Here is a 24,409-nt window from a genome sequence, read left to right on the forward strand (position 1 = left end):
AAATAAAATAAAAACAAAGCAGAGAAGATTGATGGCTGTAACAACACTAGAGGGCGCTCTGGCACTGCCGAGAAATCAGAGAGACCCGAGATGGAGAAAAGCAGGGAGGGGGGCATGAGAAGGTGAAGGCAGAGGATGGAGAAATGTCTGACTCTCAGAGGATGCTTCTGCTGCTTCATTCCTCGCAGAGTGTGGGGAAGACTGTGCTCTGTTTCTCTGAAGCTAGCCTCACCTAAGGCCCCACTTGTGGATAGAGAATCCCCTAATAGAGCACCTGCTATGCAGGACTCGCTCCAGGACCTCCCTGTCCCCCGTGGTGGTCGGGTCGGCTGCGTCTCCACCTCGAAGCCCACTTGCTTCTGCCTGGAGTCTAAATGCCCAAGGGTCCCTGCCTGGGCTCTCCAACACACTTTGCCCTCCAATTAAGTTCATTTTATTATGTGCTTGGCATTTTATAGACTGTCTCTGAAAACTATGATAATTCTGTAGGACAAACAGTCCATTATATAGAAAAGCAAACAGAGGCTCTGGAGGGTTAGGCCACATAGCTGTATGTGGTGGAGGATAAATTCAAACCTGAGTCCCCACTCTGAGTCCATCTTTACCCCTGTCCTTTATCTCACCTCTCAGGCCTAAAACATCAATGTCTTCCAAGGAAACAAAGAGATGATCTGAAAAAGTTAATGGGTCCAGAGATAGCCTGCCATACTGGAGATAAAACAGAAGCACAGAGTTTGAACCACAGTTTGGCCACTTACTGTGTAATCTGGACCAAATTGTTTGCTGAATCTTAGCGTGATTGTGTGTAAAATAGGGGTAACGACAATACCTTCTTGAAGAGCTGAGAAGGTAAATGAAATCATGCATATGAAAATGTTTTGTAAACAGTAAAGCACTATACAAATAGAAGCTCTTAGTTACCGTTAATAATGGTGGAGGCAGGCTAGATTGACACATCTTGGACCATTGCCTTTGCCCCTCAGAGAGAAGGAGTGTTAACTTACCAAAAGGTGCAAGATAAGAAAATGAGGATGGGCTACATGACAGAGAAGGGGAGAATTTGAAAGGTGGTCTCAAATCCCGTGGGGTAGACCAGCGGCTCCCCACAGTCAGAGACAGATGTCTAGGGCTCCCTGCCAAGCAGGAGGAATTCAGGCAGAGCAAACATATGTCTGAAGTCCACTGAACTTTCAACTGGGCAGTCAGGGAGAAAAACCTCTTCCCCTAATTAAATAAAGGTATCTAATATTATGTAATTTCTCTTACAGCCAGAGCCAACGTTGATGCAGTTATAACTAGCCCTATACAAAAATCAGATACATAATATTGCAATGAAGATGCTGGCAATTCAAACCTCTGACCCCCAGGCTCTGAAAGCTTTCTCCAGTCTTAAGGAATTCATGGCATATGTTCCAAAATTGTCAATTCCCTCCTCCTGGCCTGCATTCATGATAACGTCATAAAGTGCTGCAGAATCTTCTCGTCTGTGGTACAGCTCCCAACCCAGCTCACCTGAAATAAACCCACAGGTGCCACACCAGGGTAAGAACAATGATCACTAGGTCTAACGTGCATTAGCTAAAACACATAAAAGGAGAAATTTCACTTATGCGACATGGACACTGTCGGATTTTAAAAGACCAGTTTGCAGAAAGTTGCAACAAGACCCCGCTACAAAGGGACCTGCCATATCACAGAGGCATTCACGTAGAAAGACTGCAATGCAGGAGTTAATCTCCACCCTTGACCCCAGCTTCATAATGAGGCTTGATTATTTCCAGGGACAATGATGTTAGGTGAATAACATAGCATATTTTACCAATATAAGGGGTTCAGGGTTTAAACACCCCAATCCAAACCCCTTGCCCAAGAATCACAAGGTCAACAGTCAACAGAGAATTATTCAAATTGTCTTCTTTGTGGGATAGCCGGAGTTTCTGACTCCCCCTACTCCCCACTTGGTCATCTCATTCACTATCAGAGCTGTGGGCAAAAATCAAAAGAATTGAAACCCCATCCAAACAGTCCTGCTTATTTTTTATTTTGCTTATTTTTATTCTGGTTACCATTTTGCCAATGTTGGATGGAAGAAGGGCAGGGAAATGGTAGAGCAGAAGCCCAGGGAAGAGCTATGGCCTTTACTACTGCGTGTTCTCCTCATCCCCCAAGGTTGAGTGCTCAGGGTGATGTGCTTTTCCAGGATACCACCAGAACAGGAGCAGGACTTAGTTGAGGGAATAACTAAGCACCAGGTGCTCCTTCTGTGAAAGGACCAGGAGGTCTAGAGGAAGTTAGAAGTGAGCCCAGAGCACCAGTGGAGAACTGAAGAGCATTCATTCATCTCTGTATCAAATGCCTACTATGTGCAAAGTTAGGTGCTAGATGAAGACTTCCTAGTGACCTTACAGTCTGGAAGAAAGGATGGATCGTTGGCAAGGCTCTAAAAGAAGTACTTGATACATTCAAGATGGTGTCTGCATGAGACTGCCATCCTGAATATTCCCACTGTTCCAACAGCCTTCCTCTTCCCACTGTCTTATCTACCTTTCCAAATTGTAGGCAGCCAGGGACTGGAGCAACAATTGGAAATCTGTGGAACCACTCTCAAGAGTCGGAGTGAATAGGCAGACTTGTCATAGGAGTTGGGCAGAAGAAATCTTCCTCCAAAGTCACACAGACAAAAGGGACTGTATGTGTCTGTGTGTCTGTGCGTACATGCACACACACACACATTTCTGGTGGGATCTCCTTTTAAATTTCAGAGACATACCCTAGGTTGTTTTCCAATCTTACCGGTATAAGATATCCTAATAGCAGTGACAGGAATGTTAGAAATCTTTAAGGACTTGTTTTGAAGAAACTTGAAAACATTATCACTAAGGTCTTCAGAGGTCAGTTTCTGAAGGACCTTTCTTGCACATGGCCCGGCAACTCCAAGGACTCCAAGATCATCAGTTGTGTTTTGAATTTCAACATTATATCCACCTTTGACTGCCTCTTCTTCAATCCATCTGCATTTGAGTCACAAACATTGTGTTAAATATTGCTTGCTTAATGCATTTTGGTAACATTATTTCTCTGAAGACATGCTGTATCTGGAATTATTGGAACGTTCCCAGAGTGTCATTTCATATGATCATCTGATTTTTAAAGTTGAGGAAACCAGGTCCCTGAAATGTTAAATGATTCTCTTTAAATCACCCACTTATAAATTTGGGGGTATTTTGTCACACTACAGAGGATCCTTCAATTTAAGCAAGCTCTGCTGTACAATTCTTTTAAATAGCGACAGCCCCGTTGCATTTAAAACTAATGATTCAATCTTCAAAAATTAACTTAAGCCCAAATTTTCTCTAATACCTGTACACAAGAGGCACACACTTGTGTTGCTAAAGGTTAATAACATGCCTGCCACAAGACACATAATTGCTCTGATAATCATAAGGAAAAGAGAAAAACTCCGGTTTCAATTTCGAAGTCATGTTGAGTTATAGGAACCAGCTGTAGGGCTGGGTTATAATTTACTGAGCAGTCACTGGAGCTATGCAAGTCTGTTGTGAAATGTTCATTTGGATTTGCACAAGGCTAAGCTACTAAGATGGTCCCAGCACATCCTGGATTGGAGAATGTAATTTGCATCACTTTATAACTAAGGTGAGAATCTGTCAGAGTAAGACATTTATTAGATAATAATATTCCAAACATTTTAAAATATTAAATTAAAGACTACAGATAGAATAAAATAAAGATTCCTGCAAAGGCTCAACTTGTGCTATGGGCTGGAGAGCACAAAGCATCACAGAGAAAGAAGATAATTCAAGGAGGCAGCTTACTGAAGTGCACTCAGTGCAGGCATCAGAATCAGAAAGACTGGCTTGAACAAGTTACTTTAACCCAAACCTCAGTTTCCTCATCAGAAAATGGGAATAATATATACCTTGCCAGGGCCAGCCCATGGCTCACTTGGGAGAGCATGGTGCTGACAACACCAAGTCAAGGGTGAGGACACCATAACAATTGTAGGTATACATGCACTTAACCCAAACCTCAGTTTCCTCATCAGAAAATGGGAATAATATATACCTTGCCAGGGCCAGCCCATGGCTCACTTGGGAGAGCATGGTGCTGACAACACCAAGTCAAGGGTTAAGATCCCCTTATCAGGTATATATATACCAGGTCAATATTAAGAGAATTAATTGAGGTAATATCCAAAAGGGGTTCTGGCACATTGATGATGCCTAATAAATGGGAGTTAATGTTATTAGAACTAGTAAACTCTATGAATGGATTACCTTTGTTGGGGGCAGGAGCCCTCCCTTTAAATATTTCCCTATAAAAACATAAAGTTTATTTGAAACAATCATGTTTAAGAAGAATTAAAGTGGTATTTTCAAGTACTGGTAAATGAAAAACTCAGTGTAAGACTGAGCCAATATATAATCAGTACAAAATTTTTTTACTGGATATGTACTCACCTAAGATCGTGAAGCTCTGATCCAGAGCCAGTTATTAATAGAAACTCCCCAGGAGACTGGTGAGAAACAGTCAACTCAGCATACACCTGACCTTTTGGTGTTAACATATGACTTATATTTGTAAAACCCACCTATGCAAAAGAATTTAAAATTACCTTAGGATGAATAAAAATCTTACACATCTTTTTAACACACATGTAAAAAAAGATGTGGGTATTAATAATGAAAAGCATCTGTCTCTTATCATTTATGTCAAATGTATGTATGAACTATCTGTAAACCTAAACCCAAGATTAATTTAAAGTTCTCAATTTAAACAATCATTTGAAACTACTTGTCATAAAGATTGCATTTCACTTAATTGCAGTCAATTTTAAGTTACCATTAACATAATTAAGTAAAGTCATAAAGTCCTTGGATAATAATCCACTCAACAAAAATTTAAATTTGAAAATTAGCTTGTATACTTTTGGTCAGATGAAGAGTTGTAGTGTTTATACAGAAATCATTAGATGAACTAAAGTAACATATTGATTTTGGAAAAGAAATAAATAAGAGGATGAAGAATTAAGCAGGTCAGAATCCTGGACCTTGTATCCATGCAAGGCTATTTACCTCTGGAATGACATTTGCAAAGAGATGGTCCAACAATCTAATGGAGTCTTGGCCTTTGATGTTAAACTTGCCAAAAGGGGTCAGGTCAATCACCCCGACTCTTTGCATAACCTGTTTACACTCAGAACCCACAGGCTCAAACCAGTTTGTGCGGTGAAAACTTGGCCTGAAACACAATGTTTAGTGTTTTAAAACTACTGCCATTCAAAAATCACGTAATAATATTTTAATAAACCCAACTCATAGGGGGAAAAACATGCAACCTAAAATTCTGTCTGTGAATCATATGTTCATGTTGGAATCTGACCTTTTAAAGATACTCATCTATCCTTTTGACCCATTTCATAGGGAACAAAGTATTGATTAACTAGAAAACAAGACAGAACTCATGGGCTCTCAGATCTGAAAGAGAGCTTAGAAGTCAACCAGTCCAGTAGTTTTCAACCCTGGTTGCATATTAAAATCACCTGGAGAGCATTTTAAAAACACCAGTGGTTGGGCCTAATTAAATCAGAATATCTGTGGGTTGGGGCAATCTAGTCCAGTGCTTCTCAAACATTCATGAGAATACACATCACTTGCCCTTGATGCGGTATGTCTGGAGTGGGGCCCCATGGTCTGCATTCTAACAGGCTCCCTGGCAATGCCCTTGCTGTTGGCCCACACCTGGAGTAAGCAAGGACCTGGTCCAACATCTTCATTTTTCTGAGAAAAGGTACAAAGTGACTTCCCAGGTCTTTGCATTAGTTAATGACAAAGCTAAGCCTGAACAAAGGTCTCCTGACTTTACAAAGGTTCCTTTCTACTTGACGAAGTAGACTTCTAATGTGGTATTCTAACTTCAGAGCAGGATGCTAAATCTGCAAAATGAGTTTCCAGCAGTTTAATTATTAAAATGGTAAAGAAACTTAGGCCAGATTCAAACTGCACAAAGTTAAGAATAGAGCTGGTGTTTATCTGAGTCCTTTAGGAAAAACTTCAGACACTTTTTATTTGTGGTTGTATACTGTGTGATTTCACCAAGCATCCTAAACCACAGCAAATGTTGAGGAGTCAATTGAAGTCATGCAGGCATTTGGAGAAGGCTGGGAAGGTTCCTCTGACCTTCTGATAAATGCCAAGTAGAAGAGGCTTCATCTGGGCTGGTTATAGGACTCTCATGCCACATGGCTCCTAGATGTGGGCCAGAGTCATGTGGGCTAGACTAATACCTCCACTACTGGAAAATATTTTTTTAGGAAAAGGCTCCTTGGAATGGAGTGGAATGAGGGGGTGGGAGAGGGACTCAGCACTTCTCTGCTGTCTCTCCACTTGGTCAGAACCACGGGCAGGTTAAGTCATTCACTTGCCTGTACTGAGTGTCCTGGCCTGGTTTGTAGAACCAGTGTGGCTGCTCCCAGCCCGCATGGAACCCCATGGAACACTTGGACTTCAGGGTTTTGTAGAGCCCACTGACTCGCTGAGTTGGCCTCCCAGCAAACCGTTCTTCTTTAGGATAAACAACTGAAAAAGGAAAAATCGGTACTTTGAACAGCATATAACTAAACAATAAATACTTTGAAGGGATTCAGAAAATGGAAAATACAGTTCTTAAAAGCCTGAAACATATGTGAGAATACTTGAAAAAGTTTATGGAAAAATAGAATTGAAATATAATACAAATATTTCCATGAACTTTTTGAAGTACCCTCAAATAAGTACAAATACCTATATATAATTTATGTAAAAAAAAAGTTATTATATATACTGATCACAAAGGAAAAGTAAAAATACATTTAAATTTTTAAATCAGTGATGAACTCCACACATTAAATATATACATTCATATATATTCTTTGTTGTGTCTTAGAGGCACAAAACTTTTCAGAGTCCATGAACATCCCCACCTTGTAGAGGGCTAGAAATCTTGATTCTCGTTTGATTTTAGAATAGGGTTTTTAAGTAAAATGCATGTATAGGGCAAAAGCCCTCGGGTAGGAGACCACAGCCTACAGCCAGAGGGCAACAGCCCATCTAATCAACTCTAACCACTGCTTAGGTATGGGATTGTATACTTTAATGATTTTAGAGCTAACAGGTGGTTATCATACTGATCCTGTTAAGAGATTTTAAGAATTGCTGTAGGGAAAGATGTGAAAAAATGTTTGCCAGGGGCAAGCTGTCTGTTGGTGGAAACTTTAGAGATAATTATACTTAGATTTATCATAAGAATGTAACTTTTACTTATATCACTTAAGGAGAGGTTATACTTTAGATAATGAGCACAGTTTAACCAATTTAGCTTTCCACAAATTGTACTTTGGAATGTCACATTGTTAATTTTACTGATGTTACTAGTTTCCATTGTTTGAGCTAACTTAGACATAGATAACTTTTGTAACACTGCTCATGTCTTTGTGTCCTTTCGTAATGATTGAATCAACTGATTTTTCTTGTGAAACTTCCTTGTCTTTACAATAAAACACAGAAACTAACTTTGAATCAGGGCTGTACCCAGTTTTCTCCTAACAGGGGAGTTGCTGGGGTACAGTCCCTTCAGGCTTCTCATCACATTCATGGTGCTTTGAGTAATCCTTTTTTGCATCTCCATTACACAGAGAGAAGTATAACACCACCCCAGTAAAGAGAATAAAGAGTATCTGAAGTCAGAGGTTCTGCAAGTCAATTCTGTAAACACTTCATAAACAACAGTAAATTTGCACCTCACCAATATTGTTGAATCCATATGATTCTTTTGCTTTGGCCTCGGTGTACTGAGTTGTTGTCCACTTGCCATAGCGATTGGGATCCAATTCTATCAGATCAAAAGGAGGTTCTCCATGCAGGATCCACTCACTGAGATATTTCCCTACCCCACCAGCGTGGATAATGCCATATCTTTCAAATACAGAGATAAATACCCTGTTATTACAACATGCTGTTTTCAAATAATAGAACGTGCCTAAATGTTTTACTTGGACTTAAAGTTGGAGTGTTCTGTACTATTCAGAACATACAAGTAATGTAATCTTTATGCTGTCAATTTTTTCCTTAAAGAAAAAAATATATTTAGACATCTAAATTAAACATGCCCAACTTGATAGCTACTGTGTTTCCACGGTTTCAAGAGATGCATACTTGCTCCTTATTAGGAAAAGGCTCAATGATCCTTGACTCTTAATAAGCTAATAAGGACTTTTGCTTTAGGAAAATGGGAACGGGGGAGCGAAAGGAGGGAGCAAAAAGGCAGATGTGGTACCTTACCAGTCCTCTTGAGCTATGATTATCCTGACTGATAGGAAACTCTGTAAGAAACACGTGTCTTGTCAAGTGTCCTATTCATCTCTTCTTAGACTCAATTTAGTTCTGACCTCCCGAGGTGATGACCTCTGTGCAAGGAACTTGGGCTATTATCCTAGAAGCATTCAGGTGAAGAGACACTCACCTGGAGACTTGTAGGGAGGAGGTGGGAAGGAATGCTGACCTCTGTATTTTGCAACTAATGGTCACTTGGTTGGGAAGGTGGGCTTGTTTTCTATTTCCATAAGAAGATGCTTTAAAACCAAGAACATTGGGCTGGCTGGTTAGCTCAGTTGGTTGGAGCATGTTGTTGTAACACCAAGGTCAAGGGTTTGGATCCCTGTACCAGCCAGTCACCAAAAAAAAAAAAAAAAAATTAATTACACTGTGATAAAAAAAATTGCTGCTTATAATCAGTTCTAAGCCAAGAAAACCATATTCACTTCAATACAATTCATAAAACATTTTGGGGGCATTGTGTTAGTCACCTAGAAACAGAAAAACTTGTTATAATGGTGACAAAACAAATGTCAATGGAGATATCAGTTTTTCATGGGCCATGTGCAGTTCCACCCACTCATTCTTGTCTAATGAAGACCTTTACTGTGAATTTACCTGTGGCTTAAGAGAAGCTTTTGAGGAATTGAGTGAGTAGGGAGTCAAGGGAGAGAACAAAGAAAACACGTTACATGAGCAGACATCAAGGCACAAGAAACTCCAGTTTCCCAAACTACGGCAACCTAGCCAGAATCACAGGTTCTAAAAGCATGGGAGGAGCTTTAGTGAAGACTGGAAATGTTAACTTACTTCTCCCATCAGACACCAGTTTTGTTATTCTACAAAAATGGATGCCTAAATTAGTTATAAGGCTATTTCTTGAAGAAAATAACAAGGCAGCAATTCTCCTGTAGGAATTTTAAAAGAGACATGAGTCATCCTAATTATCCACAAACAACCTCTCTAAATTTCAAGAAGGTAAGAAAAATTATTAAAGATATGTTTAAAATGTGTATTAAAGTTTAGCACATTCACTTAATCAGGCCCAATGTTAGTAGAGAATTTGAGAGCTATAGATCCTGTTTATAAGACTTGAAGCTGTGTAAAGTTTTACTGACATTTACTGAGTGCCTAATAGGCATTGTTACCATCTAACATGTACAGCTGATTTATTCTTTAGCAAGTCTATTTTACCAAAGAGAAAATCAACCCACACACAGGGGTAAAATGAGGTCACACAGCAATAAAGAGCAGATTCAGGATACAGATTCAGTCAAATGACCCCAGAGAGTATAGTCCTTGTTACTGGACTTTACTCTTCAGTAGTTCTCAAACTTTGTTCAGCCAAGATACGCATGACAGATACTATTTACATCCTTGAAGGACTCCCAGGGCAGAGCCAGGGTGGTGCTTTGGTTTCCTGTGGTTTAGCTGCTATACCTTCATGTTTATTCCCTTTCCACAAGGCACATGAGCAAATAAATGGGGTAGAGGGCTGTTAATTAGGGGGAAATCCTGGATCAAATCTAATTTATTTTTAAAAAGTAAATCCTTTACTGGGCCGGCCCGGTGGCGCACTGCTGCAGTGCGCCGCTTGGGAGTGCGGTGGCGCTCCCGCCCGAGGGTTCGGATCCCACATACAGACTGGTTCCCGCTCACTGGCTGAGCGAGGTGTGGGCGCAGCACCGAGAGTTGCGATCCCGTTGCCAGTCCCGGTCCGGTACGGGCGCGACACTGAGGGTTGCAATCCGTTGCCGGACACGAAAAAAGACAAAAAAAGGGAAAAAAAAAAAAAGTAAATCCTTTACAAATTGGCTCTCGTATCAGTAACGTGTTATATGCAAATACCATACAACTGAGTGTTATGAAACATCAGTAGAGAACACCTGGCTTAGCAGCTAAAACTATAAAAGCATGGAGAAAGAGAGATCTGCATATGACTCTTGTTCTGCCACTGTTAGCTGTGTGACCTTGGACAAGTTGTGTAACCACCCTGAGCTTTGGTCTTCTCATGTGCACACTTTCTTTATGGTGTTGGTGAAAATTAATTGTGAAGGCATTTAGTACACTGCATGGCACCTAGTAGGCAAGCAGTGCATGGTGGTTATTAGGCCTTTATATAATCAACAACAGAGTATGCCTATACCCAGCTAGAAGGATTTTAATAAGGAAGTAATGTGTGATGTGGAAGTAAAAGGGAACTTAATGAGGAGAGGAGAGTTGGATTCTTCTTCTATCTCTAGAATTAGTCTACTGAACCAGATTCTTCCAAATGGATCCAGGCTGTTATGCTTTTGGAGTGTTTGTGTCTTTTTTTTATGATCACTCTGCTAAACTATCAGATGTTTCATCTTATAGCATTCTCCCCTTTTAAAATTTGCTGTTTAGGGCCGGCCCGGTGGCACACTGGATAGTGCGCCGCTTGGGAAGCGCAGCGGCGCTCCCATCCGAGGGTTCGGATCCCACATGCGGACTGGTTCCCGCTCACTGGCTGAGCAAGGCGCGGGAGCAACGCCGAGGGTTGCGATCCCGTTGCCGGTCCCTGGTCCGGTACGGGGGCAACACTGAGGGTTGCGATCCGTTGCTGGACACGGAAAAAGACAAAAAGACAAAAAAAAAAAAAAAAATTTGCTGTTTATACTAGTTAGGAAAAATAAGTTCTATTGATGTACAGTCGAGCTAGGCATCTATAATTAACATTAATTTACTACTCGTTATCAAATGACTAGAAGAGATCGAATGCCCTCAATACAAAGAAATGGTTAAGTTTTATAATGATGAATATGGTAAGTATTCTGATTTGATCATTACACATTGTACACAGGTATTGATATTTAACTCTACCCCACAAATATGTATAATTAATTACACTGTGATAAAAAAAATTGCTGCTTATAATCAGTTCTAAGCCAAGAAAACCATATTCACTTCAATACAATTCATAAAACATTTTGGGGGCATTGTGTTAGTCACCTAGAAACAGAAAAACTTGTTATAATGGTGACAAAACAAATGTCAAAAGTAAAATAGCTTTTATAGTGGATATTCTGTGGGTCAGGTAAATGAGCACTGGGACATATGTAGACAGTTCACAAACACCTATTCCCTGGACTGGTGGTACCAGAATTAGACAACCCTGAAAGACAGATTCCTGGGCCTCTCTCCAGACCACTGAATCAGAATCTCTAGGAGTGGTGTCTGGGAATCTGTTTGCTTGTTTGTTTTCCAATTCAACACATCTTGTAAGATGTTATGGACTGAATGTTTGTGTTTCGCCCAAATTCATCTGTTGCTGCACTATCCTCCAATGTGATGGTATTTGAAGACAGGACCTGTGGGGGGTTATTAGGACCAGATGAGGTCATGAGGGTGGGGCCCTCATGATAGGATTACTGCTCGTGTATGAAGAGACACCAGAGAGCTTGCTCTCTCTCTGTCCACACACACACACCGAAGAAAGGCCATGTGAGCACATAGCAAGAAGGTGGCCATCTGCAAGCCAGAAGGAGAGCCCTCACCAGAACCTGACCACAATGATACCCTGATGTCAGACTTCCAGCCTCCAGAACTGTGAGAAATAAATTTCTGTTGTTTAAGTCATCTAGTCTATGGTATTGTGTTTTGGCAGCCAGGGCAGACTAAGCCACATGGTTTCTATAACAGGAATTTCACAGATGAGAAGTAAAGGAGGATGAAAAATATACAAGTGACTAACCACATGGTTGAGATTCTACTTTTTAACATGCTCCTCAGATGACTCTGCTGCTCACCCAGGTGTGATAACCACTGGTCTCCAGAACCATGGAATGGATGCACTGATATAAGCCAGGAGGGGCAGCCACTGTAGGTCTTCCACTTGTAACTTAAGAAATACCTTAGAAACCTCAACTTTTATGTAATGGGAAGACTTTTTTGGTTCAGACCAAATCTTCCAAAAAGAGTGAGGAACTTTGCCCACCCCCCACCTGTCATCTTCTCCTCCCACCTCCCAATATCTATAACCTGGAAAAATTTGCCAGAGCAATCAGAGTGGGAGTCTGACATCAGCCAGAAGCAAGTAGATAATGAAATGAATAACTGGTGTTCTAAAGGAAGCAACTTCCTAATTTCCTTAGCAATTAGTTTATAGGTGTTCCAGTAAAGTACAAACATCATGAGACCAGTGATGCTATCTGCTTGTTCACAGCTCAGAGCATGGCTTATAGTCAATGATCTTCAATTTCTGTTACTGAAAGTCAATTGCAGCATCAAAAAATGAAATACTTAGGAATAAATTTAACAAAAAAAGTCAAAACTTATGCTCTGAAAACTACAAATCATTGTTGAAAGAAATTTAAAAGACCTAAATAAATGGAAAGACATCCCATGTTTATGAATCAGAAGACTTAATATTGTGATCATGGCAATAACAGCTTGGGAGTCCAAGTTGGTCTAGATTCAAAGCAGTCCTTATCAAAATCCCAGCTGACTTCTTTGCAGAAATTGACAAGCTGGTCCTAAAATTTATATGAAAATTTAAGGAACCCAGAATAGCCAAACAATCTTGTAAAAGACAAAGTTGGAGGATTTACAATTCCTGATTTCAGAAATTATTACAGAGCTATAGTAATTAAAAAACAGTGTGGTACTGGTGTAAGGATAGACACAAATCAATGGACTACAATTGAGAGTCTAGAAATAAACCCATACATCTATGGTTAGTTGATTTTTGACAAGGATGCTGTGATATAATAAAATATATGTATTTAGTCTTTGTCCCCTGTTTCTGGCACAGAGCTCCTAAAACCTTTGGAATTTACTGTCTTTTGTATGCCAATGAGATGCTCTTGTGGAAAGGAGGGAGCAGTCCTATATGGCTTCAGAATGGGGTCTGTTTGCAAAAAACACCAGCCACACAATTGGAGAGTTAGAACTTTCAACCTCATTCCTTATGCCAATTTCCAGGGAGTGCACAAGGGCTGGAGATTGAGTTCAAGTATCAATGATTTAATTAATTATGCCTACATAATGAAACCTCCATGAAAACCCCTAAATGATGGGGTTTAGAGATCTTGTGGGTTGATGAGCACATTGATGTACTAGGAAGCTGGCAGGCCTGGAAAGAGCATGGTAGCTCTGCACAAACACACACATACACCCTTGCCCTGTGTATCTCTTCCATTTGGCTGCTCCTGAGTTGTATCCTTTATAATAATCCAATAAACATAAGTATATCCCTGCATTCTGTCAGTCCTTCTAGTGAATTATTGAACCTGAGGAGAGGTTTTTGGGAACCTTAATTTATAGCCAGTTGGTCAAAAGTATGGTGGCTCCTGGGAGGACATGAGATTGGTGTCTGAAGTGGGAGCAATTCTGTGGGACTGAGCCCTTAGTTAACCTGTGGGTGTCTGTGCTAACTCCAGGAGTTAGTGTCAGAAATGAATTGAATTTTTGGACCTCCAGTTGGTGCTGGAGAATTGGAAAATTGGTAGTGGATGTTGGAAAACACCATACATTTGATGTGAGAAGTGGTGGTGTGAGAAAAAAGACATCAAAGAAGCCAACACAATTCAATGAGGAAAGAATAGTCTTTTCAAAAGATGGTGCTGGGACAACTGAATTATCCACATGCAAAAGAATGAAGCTGGACACGTACTCATATCACATACAAAAATTAACTCAAAACTGATCAAAGACCTAAATTAAAAAGATGAACTATAAAACTCTTACAAGAAAACATAGGTTTAAATCTTCATGAACTTAGATTAGACAATGGTTTCTTATATATGACACCAAAAGTACATATGACAAAAGAAAAAATACACATTCTGGACTTCATCAAAATTAAAAGCTTTTATGCTCCAAAGGACACCACCAAGAAAGTGAAAAGACAACCCTCAGAATAGGAGAAAAATTTTGCAAGTCATGTACCTGATAAGGGTCTTGTATCTAGAACAGATAAAGAACTCCTGCAACTTAACAATAAAAAGATAAATAACCCAATTACAAAAATGGGCGAAGGATACAAATAGACATTTCCCCAAAGAGGAATACCAGTGACATGCGAGAGAAGCACTCCTACTCGCACACACCTGCCGATGGGCCTTCAGGTGATTGCGTAAGCTCTTGATTCCACTATACCTTCCCATCCCATGTCTCCATCTGCCTTTCTCTCTCTGGATGTCCAACAGACCTAAACTCAACACTTCAAACATAACCCATCAGAAATGAAACTCATATTTTCCTGGTTCTCTGTCCCCATGGCCCCAGCATCCAGCCACTGCTCAAGTTAGAAAGATTGCCATCATTTGCTATTTTCCCCCCCTTAAGACCATATGCAATTGGTCACCAAATTTAAGTAATTTTATATCCCATCTCTCAGTCCTCACTGCTGCTACCTGAGTTCAGACCCCAGTCTCCCTCCCATATTGGCAGAACAGCACCCAAACAGCCTTCCGCCTTTGGTTAGTCACATGTCCTCAGCTGAGCCCAGTGCTTAGCACAGGGCCTGGCACAGAGCTGGCAATCATCAGCTGTCAGCCAAATAAATGGCCAAACAAAATGGAGAAGAAAAATGGAATATTAGAAGCTGTGACATGATAGTAAAGTGGGCTTGACATCAATATTCACCAAATTAATGGAACAAATATTAGAAATGAAATATCAAAGAGGCAATGGAATCATAAATAGGAAGCAACCGAGGAACTATAAAGAAACAAATCATGTTGGACAAACATGAATTATGGTGAAAAATGTACCAGCTATATTATACATTTGAATTTTGAATTATCTTTGTCACATCGTGTTATGAAAACATTCTTGCAAAATTGGGGCAAATGGACCTTTCTGATGATACACAACATTTAACGAGACACAAAAAATGGAAGTGGCAGGAAATATGCAAAGAGAAATTCCCAAGAGATCATTGCCCTTCCATGTGCTTATCTTGGAAAACTACACAAGTGATTAAACCATTATATAGTTGGTGTTTTAAAGCTGAAATATTTTCTTCTTTATATTATTCCTTGGTCATCAAAGGAAGAAAACTCTCTCTCTCCCTCCCACATTGTCCTTTTTTGGCCTGAGATTATGGGACTAGACTTAGTTAACTAAGTGATTCTATAATAAATGTTGAATTACATGGAGATACTCACCCAAAGCCTATAGCCACCCAGTAGTTTCTGACCCCCTGGTGGGGCCCCACCATAGGCAGAATGTCAGGAGAATAGGTGATAGGACCATTGATAATATTGATAATGTCAGCCTTTTTCAAGACTGGAACCATTTCCATGGCAACTTCCACATATTCCATGATTCGGTCTAGATCAGACTCAAAAAGTTCCTTTCCAAAATCTGAAAAGATATGCAGTTGTGGTCAGAATGCCTTAGCTGAACTGATAAGTACTTTAAAGTGATTTAAGTCTCTGAAAAAGCCTACATTTAAAGATGGCCTTTAAAAAGGAAAAGACTTCCAATTTTTTTTTTAAGTCTAAACTTTATATGCACTATCAACAGATGGGTACCTATTATATTACTGAGAACAATAATGTCACTGTTCTTGAAACAAATCATGAAAATTAACTTTTTTAATTAATAGAAAATTAAATGTATGCATGTTAACAGTCTCCAATATTTAATCCTAACACAATTTTAAAACAAACAACAATAATTTGATATGTCAGAAAAGATCCTTATCCTTCAATTAACCATAACAGCCTGTTTCGCTCTAATGAAAGCAAATGGGAGTTTACAAAGTCATGCCAGGACCCTGGGAAAAGTGGAACACTACTCCAGGATCTAAGATGATGAATTTTAGATGCCCTTTAGCTCTCCTTTCAGCAGGGAAACGAGAATCCCTCCAGCCTGCTCCCACACACATTCCAAGGGCTAGAGTTCTGTGAAAAGAGTCAGGGCCTTCGAGTACAATCATCTTCCTGTCCTAAAAGTCACTGTGATTAAACGCAAGGCCACAGGTGAGCTTCTAACAGGACATCTCTACCAACGCTGGTGTTTTTCCTGCATAGTAGCAAGCCAGCTTCTCTTGGCTCCTCCTGAGGCCTGCATGTTTGGGTCTGCTGCATGGAGGCCTGCAGACTACCAGGGTTGGCTAGGACACATGGGCACCCCACACCAAGGGACAGCTAACAATATGGCTCTTCCTCCAACTGGTATTACTTAAGTATTTATTTAACATTTATTTGGAGGAGAGGCTGCCAGCATGGGGGAAGAGCAGAGAGGGAGACTCTCAGGTGGCAGACCAGTACTCCCTCCAGGAACAGAAGCAATCCCACTCAGGCCCAAATATGCACAGCCCATTCAGCAAAACTAAAGCTCTAAAGCTAGCTGGCCCAACTCCTGTGGAAGGCAGTTTAGTGATCATTTGCTATTGCGTGGACCTATACTTTGTGGAGTAGGAGGAAGGGATTCGTTCCCTATCCCAAGGTGCTAGTCAAAGTATAATTCTAGAAAGTACAACTTCCACCATTTCTTGATATTCCCTGTAATATGTCAGTGCCCTGGCGATATTTGAGCTCCCTTTACAGATTAAATCCTCCTTAGGAGACCCAATCCTTAATCTGACTCTGTGGAAATGTTTCATGAAAAACAAACCAACAAAAACCAGACCCATCTCCCTTACAGAACTTGAAAAAGAAACTCTAGCACCTCTTGCTTTAGCACAGAGGCCTGAGCCTTTTCCATATCCGTGTATGTCGCATGGGAGGGCCTGAGTAGGTTGATAGCAGTATCCACCTACCCTGCTCAGTTATAGACTTCTGGGCTTTCATTTGTAGTAGGATGGACATCCTGCCTCTGAAACCTGCTGCATTTCCAACTGTCAAAGCACAATAACAGCTAGTATCAATTCTTGAAACTAGATAAAGCAGGCCCTGGATTGAGGAAAAAGTGGGGAGGCAGGAAGTTGGTGTGGGCAGGTAAAAATGCACCTGGAACCTTTCAAAGCAGCTGGAACGGCTTTCTCCAGCTTCTCCACTACCAACCACATCTTCTCTCTTTCCTCGGTCCTTCCTGTGATTGTTCAAAGGGATATCAGAACAGAGCCCACCACTAACCCCTCAGCTCCAGCGTGCCAGTGTCTGGTAGTTAGTACTGTGGTGCCCTCTTCTTCCCTAGCCAGCCCCCGCCAGGGAGAGGGTGAACCACACGTGTCTGACCTGCACACACTTTCCTTGGCTGAACCCACCTGGAGGGACTCCACTGTTGACCCAGGAGTCCTGAACTTTCATTTTCTCCTGACTTTCATAGGGACCAAACAAAAGCCCATCCCTTTCCTGCCGGATGTAATATGATCCTTCCAGGTCACGGAGCACAGGGAGTTCTCGTTTTAAAGCTTTCACTTCGGGTATAGTCGATGTAACAACATATTGATGTTGAACCGGAATGAGAGGATGTTCTAGTCCAATCATTTTACCTATATCACGAGCCCAAAATCCTTAAATAAAAAAATCATTTTAAAATGTCACCATATGTCGACATACCACATCTGACACTGATACAGCAATTTATATTAAAATAGCACATGTAGAAGGCTTGAGTACTCATAGCAAACTCTAAAGAATATCATAACAATCATTATATTTTTTGTCACTGCAAAATTAAATGGAAGAAGAGAAAACAAGACAATATTTTGCATTGCCCAGTGTTTTAAAGATATATGTAATCTAAGGGAACTCCATTATTCCTAAAAAAGTATGTGGTAATGAAGCAATGTGGTAATGAACTGATCCTACTCATGAACAGAGATGATCAGGCAAAGGAAGAGGCCCCCACAATGATGTGATCAACAAAATACATAATAAAAGTACACAGTAAAGCCCTGCAAGTCAACTCCTCCATCCCCCAAACCCTACTCTCCCCAAATTGTTGATGCCTAAAATTCCACAAATACAATATTGTTCTGTTAACTTAAAATTCTAAAACATATATACTTTGACACCAGCCAGCTGCCAAAAAAAAGGAAAATGTATAAAACTTGGGAGAGATGGCACAGTAAGTTTTATCTGTTATTTTGAAAGTTTAGTTTGAATCAGTCTGTAAGATCCTTTCTTGTAAAGGGCACAGAGGCACCAGGACTCAAAAACAGGAAAGAAGAGGAGCCCGAGGAAAAGGTGCCCCTTTTTATTAAAATAAAGTGGAAGTGTATGCATAAGTATCATGTAACTAAATTACTTCAAATGCCATAGCAAACTCTACACTGTTTTACCCTATAGTGGTGTCTGTTGGCATTCTTTTCCTTTATATGTCAATCTAATTAACCTAAATATAGTCAGGATTACACTTCAGCCCCCAATTGATCACCCTCTCACCAATTTCAAAGAGAAGAGAGACAAGTATGGGAGAGGCTTTCTAAACTCTACTCTGATCACCTGAAAAACAACTAAAGAGGAGAGTCAATAAAAATGACCACTGGACATGGCTTCCTTTAAAAAAAAATGCAGTGATTAATAGGAATTGAGTTAAAATGAAGGGAAAGGTTCAGGAACCAGTTTACTTCTACTAGATGGCTTATATCGTGATTACAATGGTTTCAGTCTTCGACTGGGAGTATCAGGCAAAATTAAACAATTCTTTTTGGCTGAACTTTGGCCTTTATGTTAGCATGACCCAATCACCTCTATGATTTACCATATTAGGAAAATTCTTAAATAAATTCTACAGTTATCTCAGGCTTAATGAGTCAATTAGAAGTGAGGACAAGGGAAACACTGATCACCACACAGAGAAAAAGCTTGTGTCATAATAAACAGCACCTGCCATGTCCCTGAGCTGCATCTGAGGGGAGGGGTAGAATGAAGGTAAAATGAAACAGATTTTGAAAGCTCGAGTATAAAAGCAAGTTAGACTACTGCACATCGAGAGGTCGGGAGCATCCGCAACTTCCACAGCTTGCTCAAGAATACGGTCACTACTCTCTCCTGTAGGAAAACCTGTACAGTAGTGTTTTGCAAATCATCTGGTACAGACAGTACAGTGCCTGGAGTACTTGTTTAAAATACAGCTTCTGCCCCCCCACCCCCGACTAATTGAATTAGAATCCTTTTGAAGCCTGTAGAACTTCCAAAGTGATTTTTCTGCACACTAGCTTGATAACCAAGCTCTTCGGGAGGTCAATTTTCTAGCAAAATGAGTGCTGGGTGGCTGTAGGGCAAGAGAAAGGCAATAAGTAATCTTAAGGCTGATACCGAGAAGCTATGATAACCTGATGCTGGTGTCGCCCAGAATAGAGCACAGACTATCAAGAAAATAATTATAATAATCATAATTGTTATCATTATTATCCCTAATTTTTTTAGTGCTTTCTACTGGTAAGCCTATTCTGGGCACCTTAATTATTAGCTCATTTACTACCCATAATAACTTTTTGAGTATATAATAATAATACTATTATTATTATAATAGTAATATACATTACTATTATAATAATGTAATAATAGTACTATTATCCCCATTTTATAAGTGAGTAGCCTGTCCAAGTCACAGGGTTGGCAATGCATGTGTCTCTGAGCCAGAGAGTCCCACTGCCCTGGATGACGCTGGAAACACATCAGCAAACTGACAAATCTTTATTCGTAGAATTTCCATTTTATGGCTATATTGAAGACCCAGCAACCTTTACTCTTTTACAGTTTGATTATATTTCCGAGTCTATTCTGGTTACTTTAATTAGATTTCAGAGTGGGCCTGAGGGCCTTGCCTAAATTTGTGAGACATCTTAGTGTCACTCTGAGAAACACTCCATTGGCCACACATTCTCAAATCATTTTAGCATGAAGTCTTTGGTAGATGGTTGCTTTTATTCATAAAATTGATCTTTGTCAGTTTTAATTCTAGAAGAAGGCATATTCAAACCTTTGCCCCCAATTACTGAGGTTTACTGTTTTGGAACGTTCTATCCTTTAAATAAGGTGGTTTTTTTTTTTCTTTTTCTTTTCTTTTCTTTTTTAATTTCAATTTATCAATATACAATGTAGTTGATTTTCATATCCCTTTACCAATTCCTCCTTTCCCCCTCTCCCTCTCCTCCCCTCTCTCTCCCCCTCACCCCCATCAACATCATTGCTGTTCACTTGTCTTAAGTTCAAGGAATTGTTGTGACTGTTGTGTCTTCTTCCCCTCCCCCCACTTATTTGTTTGTATATTTATTTATTTATTTATTTTTAGCTCCCACAAGTAAGTGAGAACATGTGGTATTTCTCTTTCTGTGCCTGGCTTATTTTACTTAATATAATTTTCTCTAAGTTCATCCATGTTGCTGAAAATGGTAGTATTTCATTCTTTTTTATAGCAGAGTAGTATTCCATTGTGTAGATATACCACATTTTCCTTATCCACTCACCTGATGAATAAGATTTGTTTGAAAACAAACTTACAAATAATTAAACACATATGTACACTCCCCTCCACACCTCCTGTGGACCACTGATATGTAATCAATTGGATTTTTCTCTAGTAACTTTTGCTCAGTAGAAGAGAAGAGATGGAGGAAAAAAAGGGGAAAAAAAAAAGATTATGGAGTAGAGACCTGAATGAGAAAAACAATTGAGAATTGAGTCGGGATAGTTCACACAGCCTTCAGCAAGGAACTGCCCGGAGTTACCAGTGAACAGGAGTGGATATGGCTGGACAAAAGGCATCAGGAACAAAGAACAAAGGGAAGTGTTACCTCTCCACGCAGGGCCACACTGTTGACCTAATTCCCAGGATTTGTTTTTCCAGGCCTGCACCAGGCAGCAGTTCTCAAGCACCTGCTGCCACTGCTCTCCCCCACCCCGTCACCCCATGAGATTTCACACCTGCATAGGAAACCTCATCTGGTCACCAGTGTCCTGGTTTAGGTCAGATCTCTTTGGAGATCATTCTATCTTCCTCTTCAGTGATTCCTTATTCCTCATGGTATGTAGTTTAGAAAAAAAAAAAACATTTATTACAATGGCAAATCAATAAGTTTATCCATTTTAGGAAAACAATGGATAAATGTGTTAAATTAAGCTCTTCTACGCTATTTCTCAAAATATCAGTTGGGGATGTGTAACTGCCTAAAGCACTGTGTTGAGAAAAATAGTGGGGCTTTATCCAAGGCCGTGTGAAATGAGTGCAGTGACCTAGTAGCAATGTCTGCCACAGGTGCTGGATATGGCAGTCTGGGTATGTTTGTTTAGTATTTGCTATCACTATGAAAACAGTCAAGTATTTTTAGGTGCTGAATTCATGAGAACATAAAAAAGTTGCAAGATAACAAAGAATTCTTGCTACTTGGAAAATGTGTGAATGGTTTCATTGCCTTAAATCTTCTAACAGAATTCAGACCAGAGGTTCCCAAGGATGGTGGGAGAGGGGAGTATCAGATAGAGACTGGAAGGGCAAGAGAGGTTCAAGAGCAAAGCAATGTTTTTTACGCCATTGCTTTTATTCTTTAGGCAAGTCATTTTACATTATTTTGAACTTCAAATTATATTAAAGACAGCATGAGATTTTTATGCTTTTCAAATGGAAGGCATGGGTCAGAAAGATTTAAAAAATACTAATTTAGACTCTTAAATATTGAAGACATGAAGACATGACTTTTCTAGGACTACTAAAAATGTTTTGTTAAAAAATAGCATCGATCAAAAGTTACGATTTAGAGGAAAGACTCATACGGTTATGTTTCTGACATGTCTTAATGGCATATCATTTGATTTGATTAGTAATAAAGATTATTTTCATTGTATAATTTAAGCAGTTACTCAGAGAAAATAAGTTACTGCCTCATGCTTATTTTAGGTTTTAAAGGAACCATTATGAACTATAGAAAAATGTGAACTATTAGCCCAGTTTAGACTACACAAGCATTTTCACTAAAACTTATTTCTGTATGTCTGATAGTTGAAAATGACTTCATATGCAACTGACCTGTTAGAAAGTGTATTATTAACTCAAGAACCAAAAGACGCAGATCCCAGTCTTAGCTCTGAGATAACTAGCTGCGTTGCCTGGTCAAGTAACATGATCCTTCTGGACCTTGCCCTCTACAAATGGCAAATGAGTGGGTTCTTAGAATACTTCAAACATCCCTTTTGGCTTCACTGCTCTAAGCATCTAAACTGTAACAGAACAACCTAAAGAGAAGATTATGAAATATGTTTAATAGTGTTTTGAAAGGAAAAGAGTTCAAAGTTGTTTTAATAGACTCAAAGGTAATCAGAATGAATGCGAGAGAACACAAATCATCAAGTCTACACTAAAAAGCAACTTGAGAACAAAGAGGATGCTCATGTATTTTAACACTAGAATTTAGTTATTAATATAAATAAACAGGGAACATAGGATAGGAAAAAAACTTAATTTGGTAAAATATAATCTGTAGCAGAAGAAAATGGAGAATGGAGGAAAATGCCAACTTTTTATGGATAACCAAAGGCAGAGTGTATGACACACCAAGAGCAAAATGATGGAGGGAGGGCTTTGTAACTTAGAAACAGACAAAATGTTTAACTTGGGAGCATCACAGTGCTTCATAATAATGTTTGTAACATTAAACATTATTTTATGGCTAAAGATCTTATTTTTTGCCACTTAAAAATACACTATTTAGGGCCGGCCTGGTGGCGCACTGGAGAGTGCGCCGCTTGGGAGTGTGGCGGCGCTCCCGCCGAGGGTTCGGATCCCATGTGGAGACCGGTTCCCGCTCACTGGCTGAGCGTGGTGCGGGAGCAAAACGGAGGGTTGCGATCCCGTTGCCGGTCCCCGGTACGGGCACGACACCGAGGGTTGCGATCCCGTTACCGGTCAGTAAAAAAGACAAAAAGGGGAAAAAAAAAATACACTATTTAAAAAAAAAAGATGTGATGCTTACCTGCAGCATTGACAATCCTATTTGCTCTCACGAATCCTTGTGGTGTTTCAACATCCCATGTTCCATCTGACCTGGGTTTCAGAGAAGTCACCGGTGCAGGATATTTTAAAAGGGCACCATATTTCCTAGCCCCAGCAGCCAGAGCCATTGTTAGAGAATAAGGGTCAATGTGACCATCCCCAGGATTATACAGTCCAGCTAAAATCTAAATCAATCATAAAAGAGTCAATATTCAAACAAACATATACTTATTAGTGTAAATATATCCTGGCAGTAAAAGTTTAATAAAACTGGACTTTGAAAGTGCATCTTTCAAACATCAGATTGATCAGTCATACTTCTTTTTCCCATATCAAAGCTCTGATTTACGCAGGATTCACACTGAGAGTCAGGAGACAGGCTCTTTGATAGAGGTTTACAATTGTCTCCAACATCCATTCTCCCTTTCTCCTATAGCAATGAAACCCAAATGTTTATTTGGACACGTGGCCACTAAGAACAAAGAATACAACTTCCAACCTTTTTGGCAGCTATTAGTTCCAGCTGGTAGCTGAAACTATTACTAAGTTCTGGTCCGTGGCAATGCAAATGAAAGTGTCATGTGGCAGCTTCTGTGAACCATTTTAAAAAGACAACTGGCATATGCCCTTTGCCCCTTCTTCTTCATCCTGTCCTCCATCTAGCTCTCTGGAATGCAGACATGATGGCTGGAGCTCTAGCTGCCATGTTGGAATAAGAGCACAAGAGTCAGACCCTTCTAATGACAAAGCAGTGATCTGGAAGGTGACTGGGTCCCTGAAGTCTTCATGAAAAAGGGTCACCATTCAAGTCCTGCACTACCTAAGTGAAAGAGAAATAAACTTCTATCTTGTTTAAGTATTATAATTTTGGTTTCTGACATTTGAAGCCAAATCTAATCCTAACTGATATATTAATTATAATTTATATTTAATTGTTTAATACTGTTAATAAGTTCATGTGTTAAGTATGAGGGTACTTCAAAAAGTTCATGGAGGGCTGGCCCGTGGCTCACTTGGGAGAGTGCAGTGCTGATAACACCAAGGCCACGGGTTCGGATCCTACATAGGGATGACCGGTTGGCTCACTGGCTGAGCGTGGTGCTGACAATACCAAGCCAAGGGTTAAGATCCCCTTACCGGTCATCTTTAAAAAAAAAAAAAAAAAAAAAAGTTCATGGAAAAATGGA

At 39.9% G+C, this 24,409-nt stretch overlaps 1 protein-coding gene across 1 annotated transcript in view; it reads right to left on the minus strand.

Moving 5' to 3' along the window:
- The window catches only part of DMGDH (dimethylglycine dehydrogenase), a 62,689-nt gene that overhangs the window by 23,904 nt on the left and 14,376 nt on the right, over window positions 1-24,409 (minus strand). The window contains exons 5-13 of the mRNA XM_008581145.1: window positions 23,203-23,407; window positions 17,551-17,799; window positions 15,503-15,701; window positions 7,801-7,970; window positions 6,443-6,596; window positions 5,094-5,259; window positions 4,479-4,609; window positions 2,794-3,011; window positions 1,355-1,512 (exon numbers count right to left, since the gene is read on the minus strand). Of these exons, the coding sequence (XP_008579367.1) occupies window positions 1,355-1,512; window positions 2,794-3,011; window positions 4,479-4,609; window positions 5,094-5,259; window positions 6,443-6,596; window positions 7,801-7,970; window positions 15,503-15,701; window positions 17,551-17,799; window positions 23,203-23,407 (1,650 nt within the window). The remainder of the gene's footprint in view (window positions 1-1,354; window positions 1,513-2,793; window positions 3,012-4,478; window positions 4,610-5,093; window positions 5,260-6,442; window positions 6,597-7,800; window positions 7,971-15,502; window positions 15,702-17,550; window positions 17,800-23,202; window positions 23,408-24,409) is intronic.

The sequence above is a fragment of the Galeopterus variegatus genome, unplaced genomic scaffold, assembly GCF_000696425.1.
Source record: "Galeopterus variegatus unplaced genomic scaffold, G_variegatus-3.0.2 Scaffold2280, whole genome shotgun sequence".
In the NCBI taxonomy this organism is placed as follows: domain Eukaryota; kingdom Metazoa; phylum Chordata; class Mammalia; order Dermoptera; family Cynocephalidae; genus Galeopterus; species Galeopterus variegatus.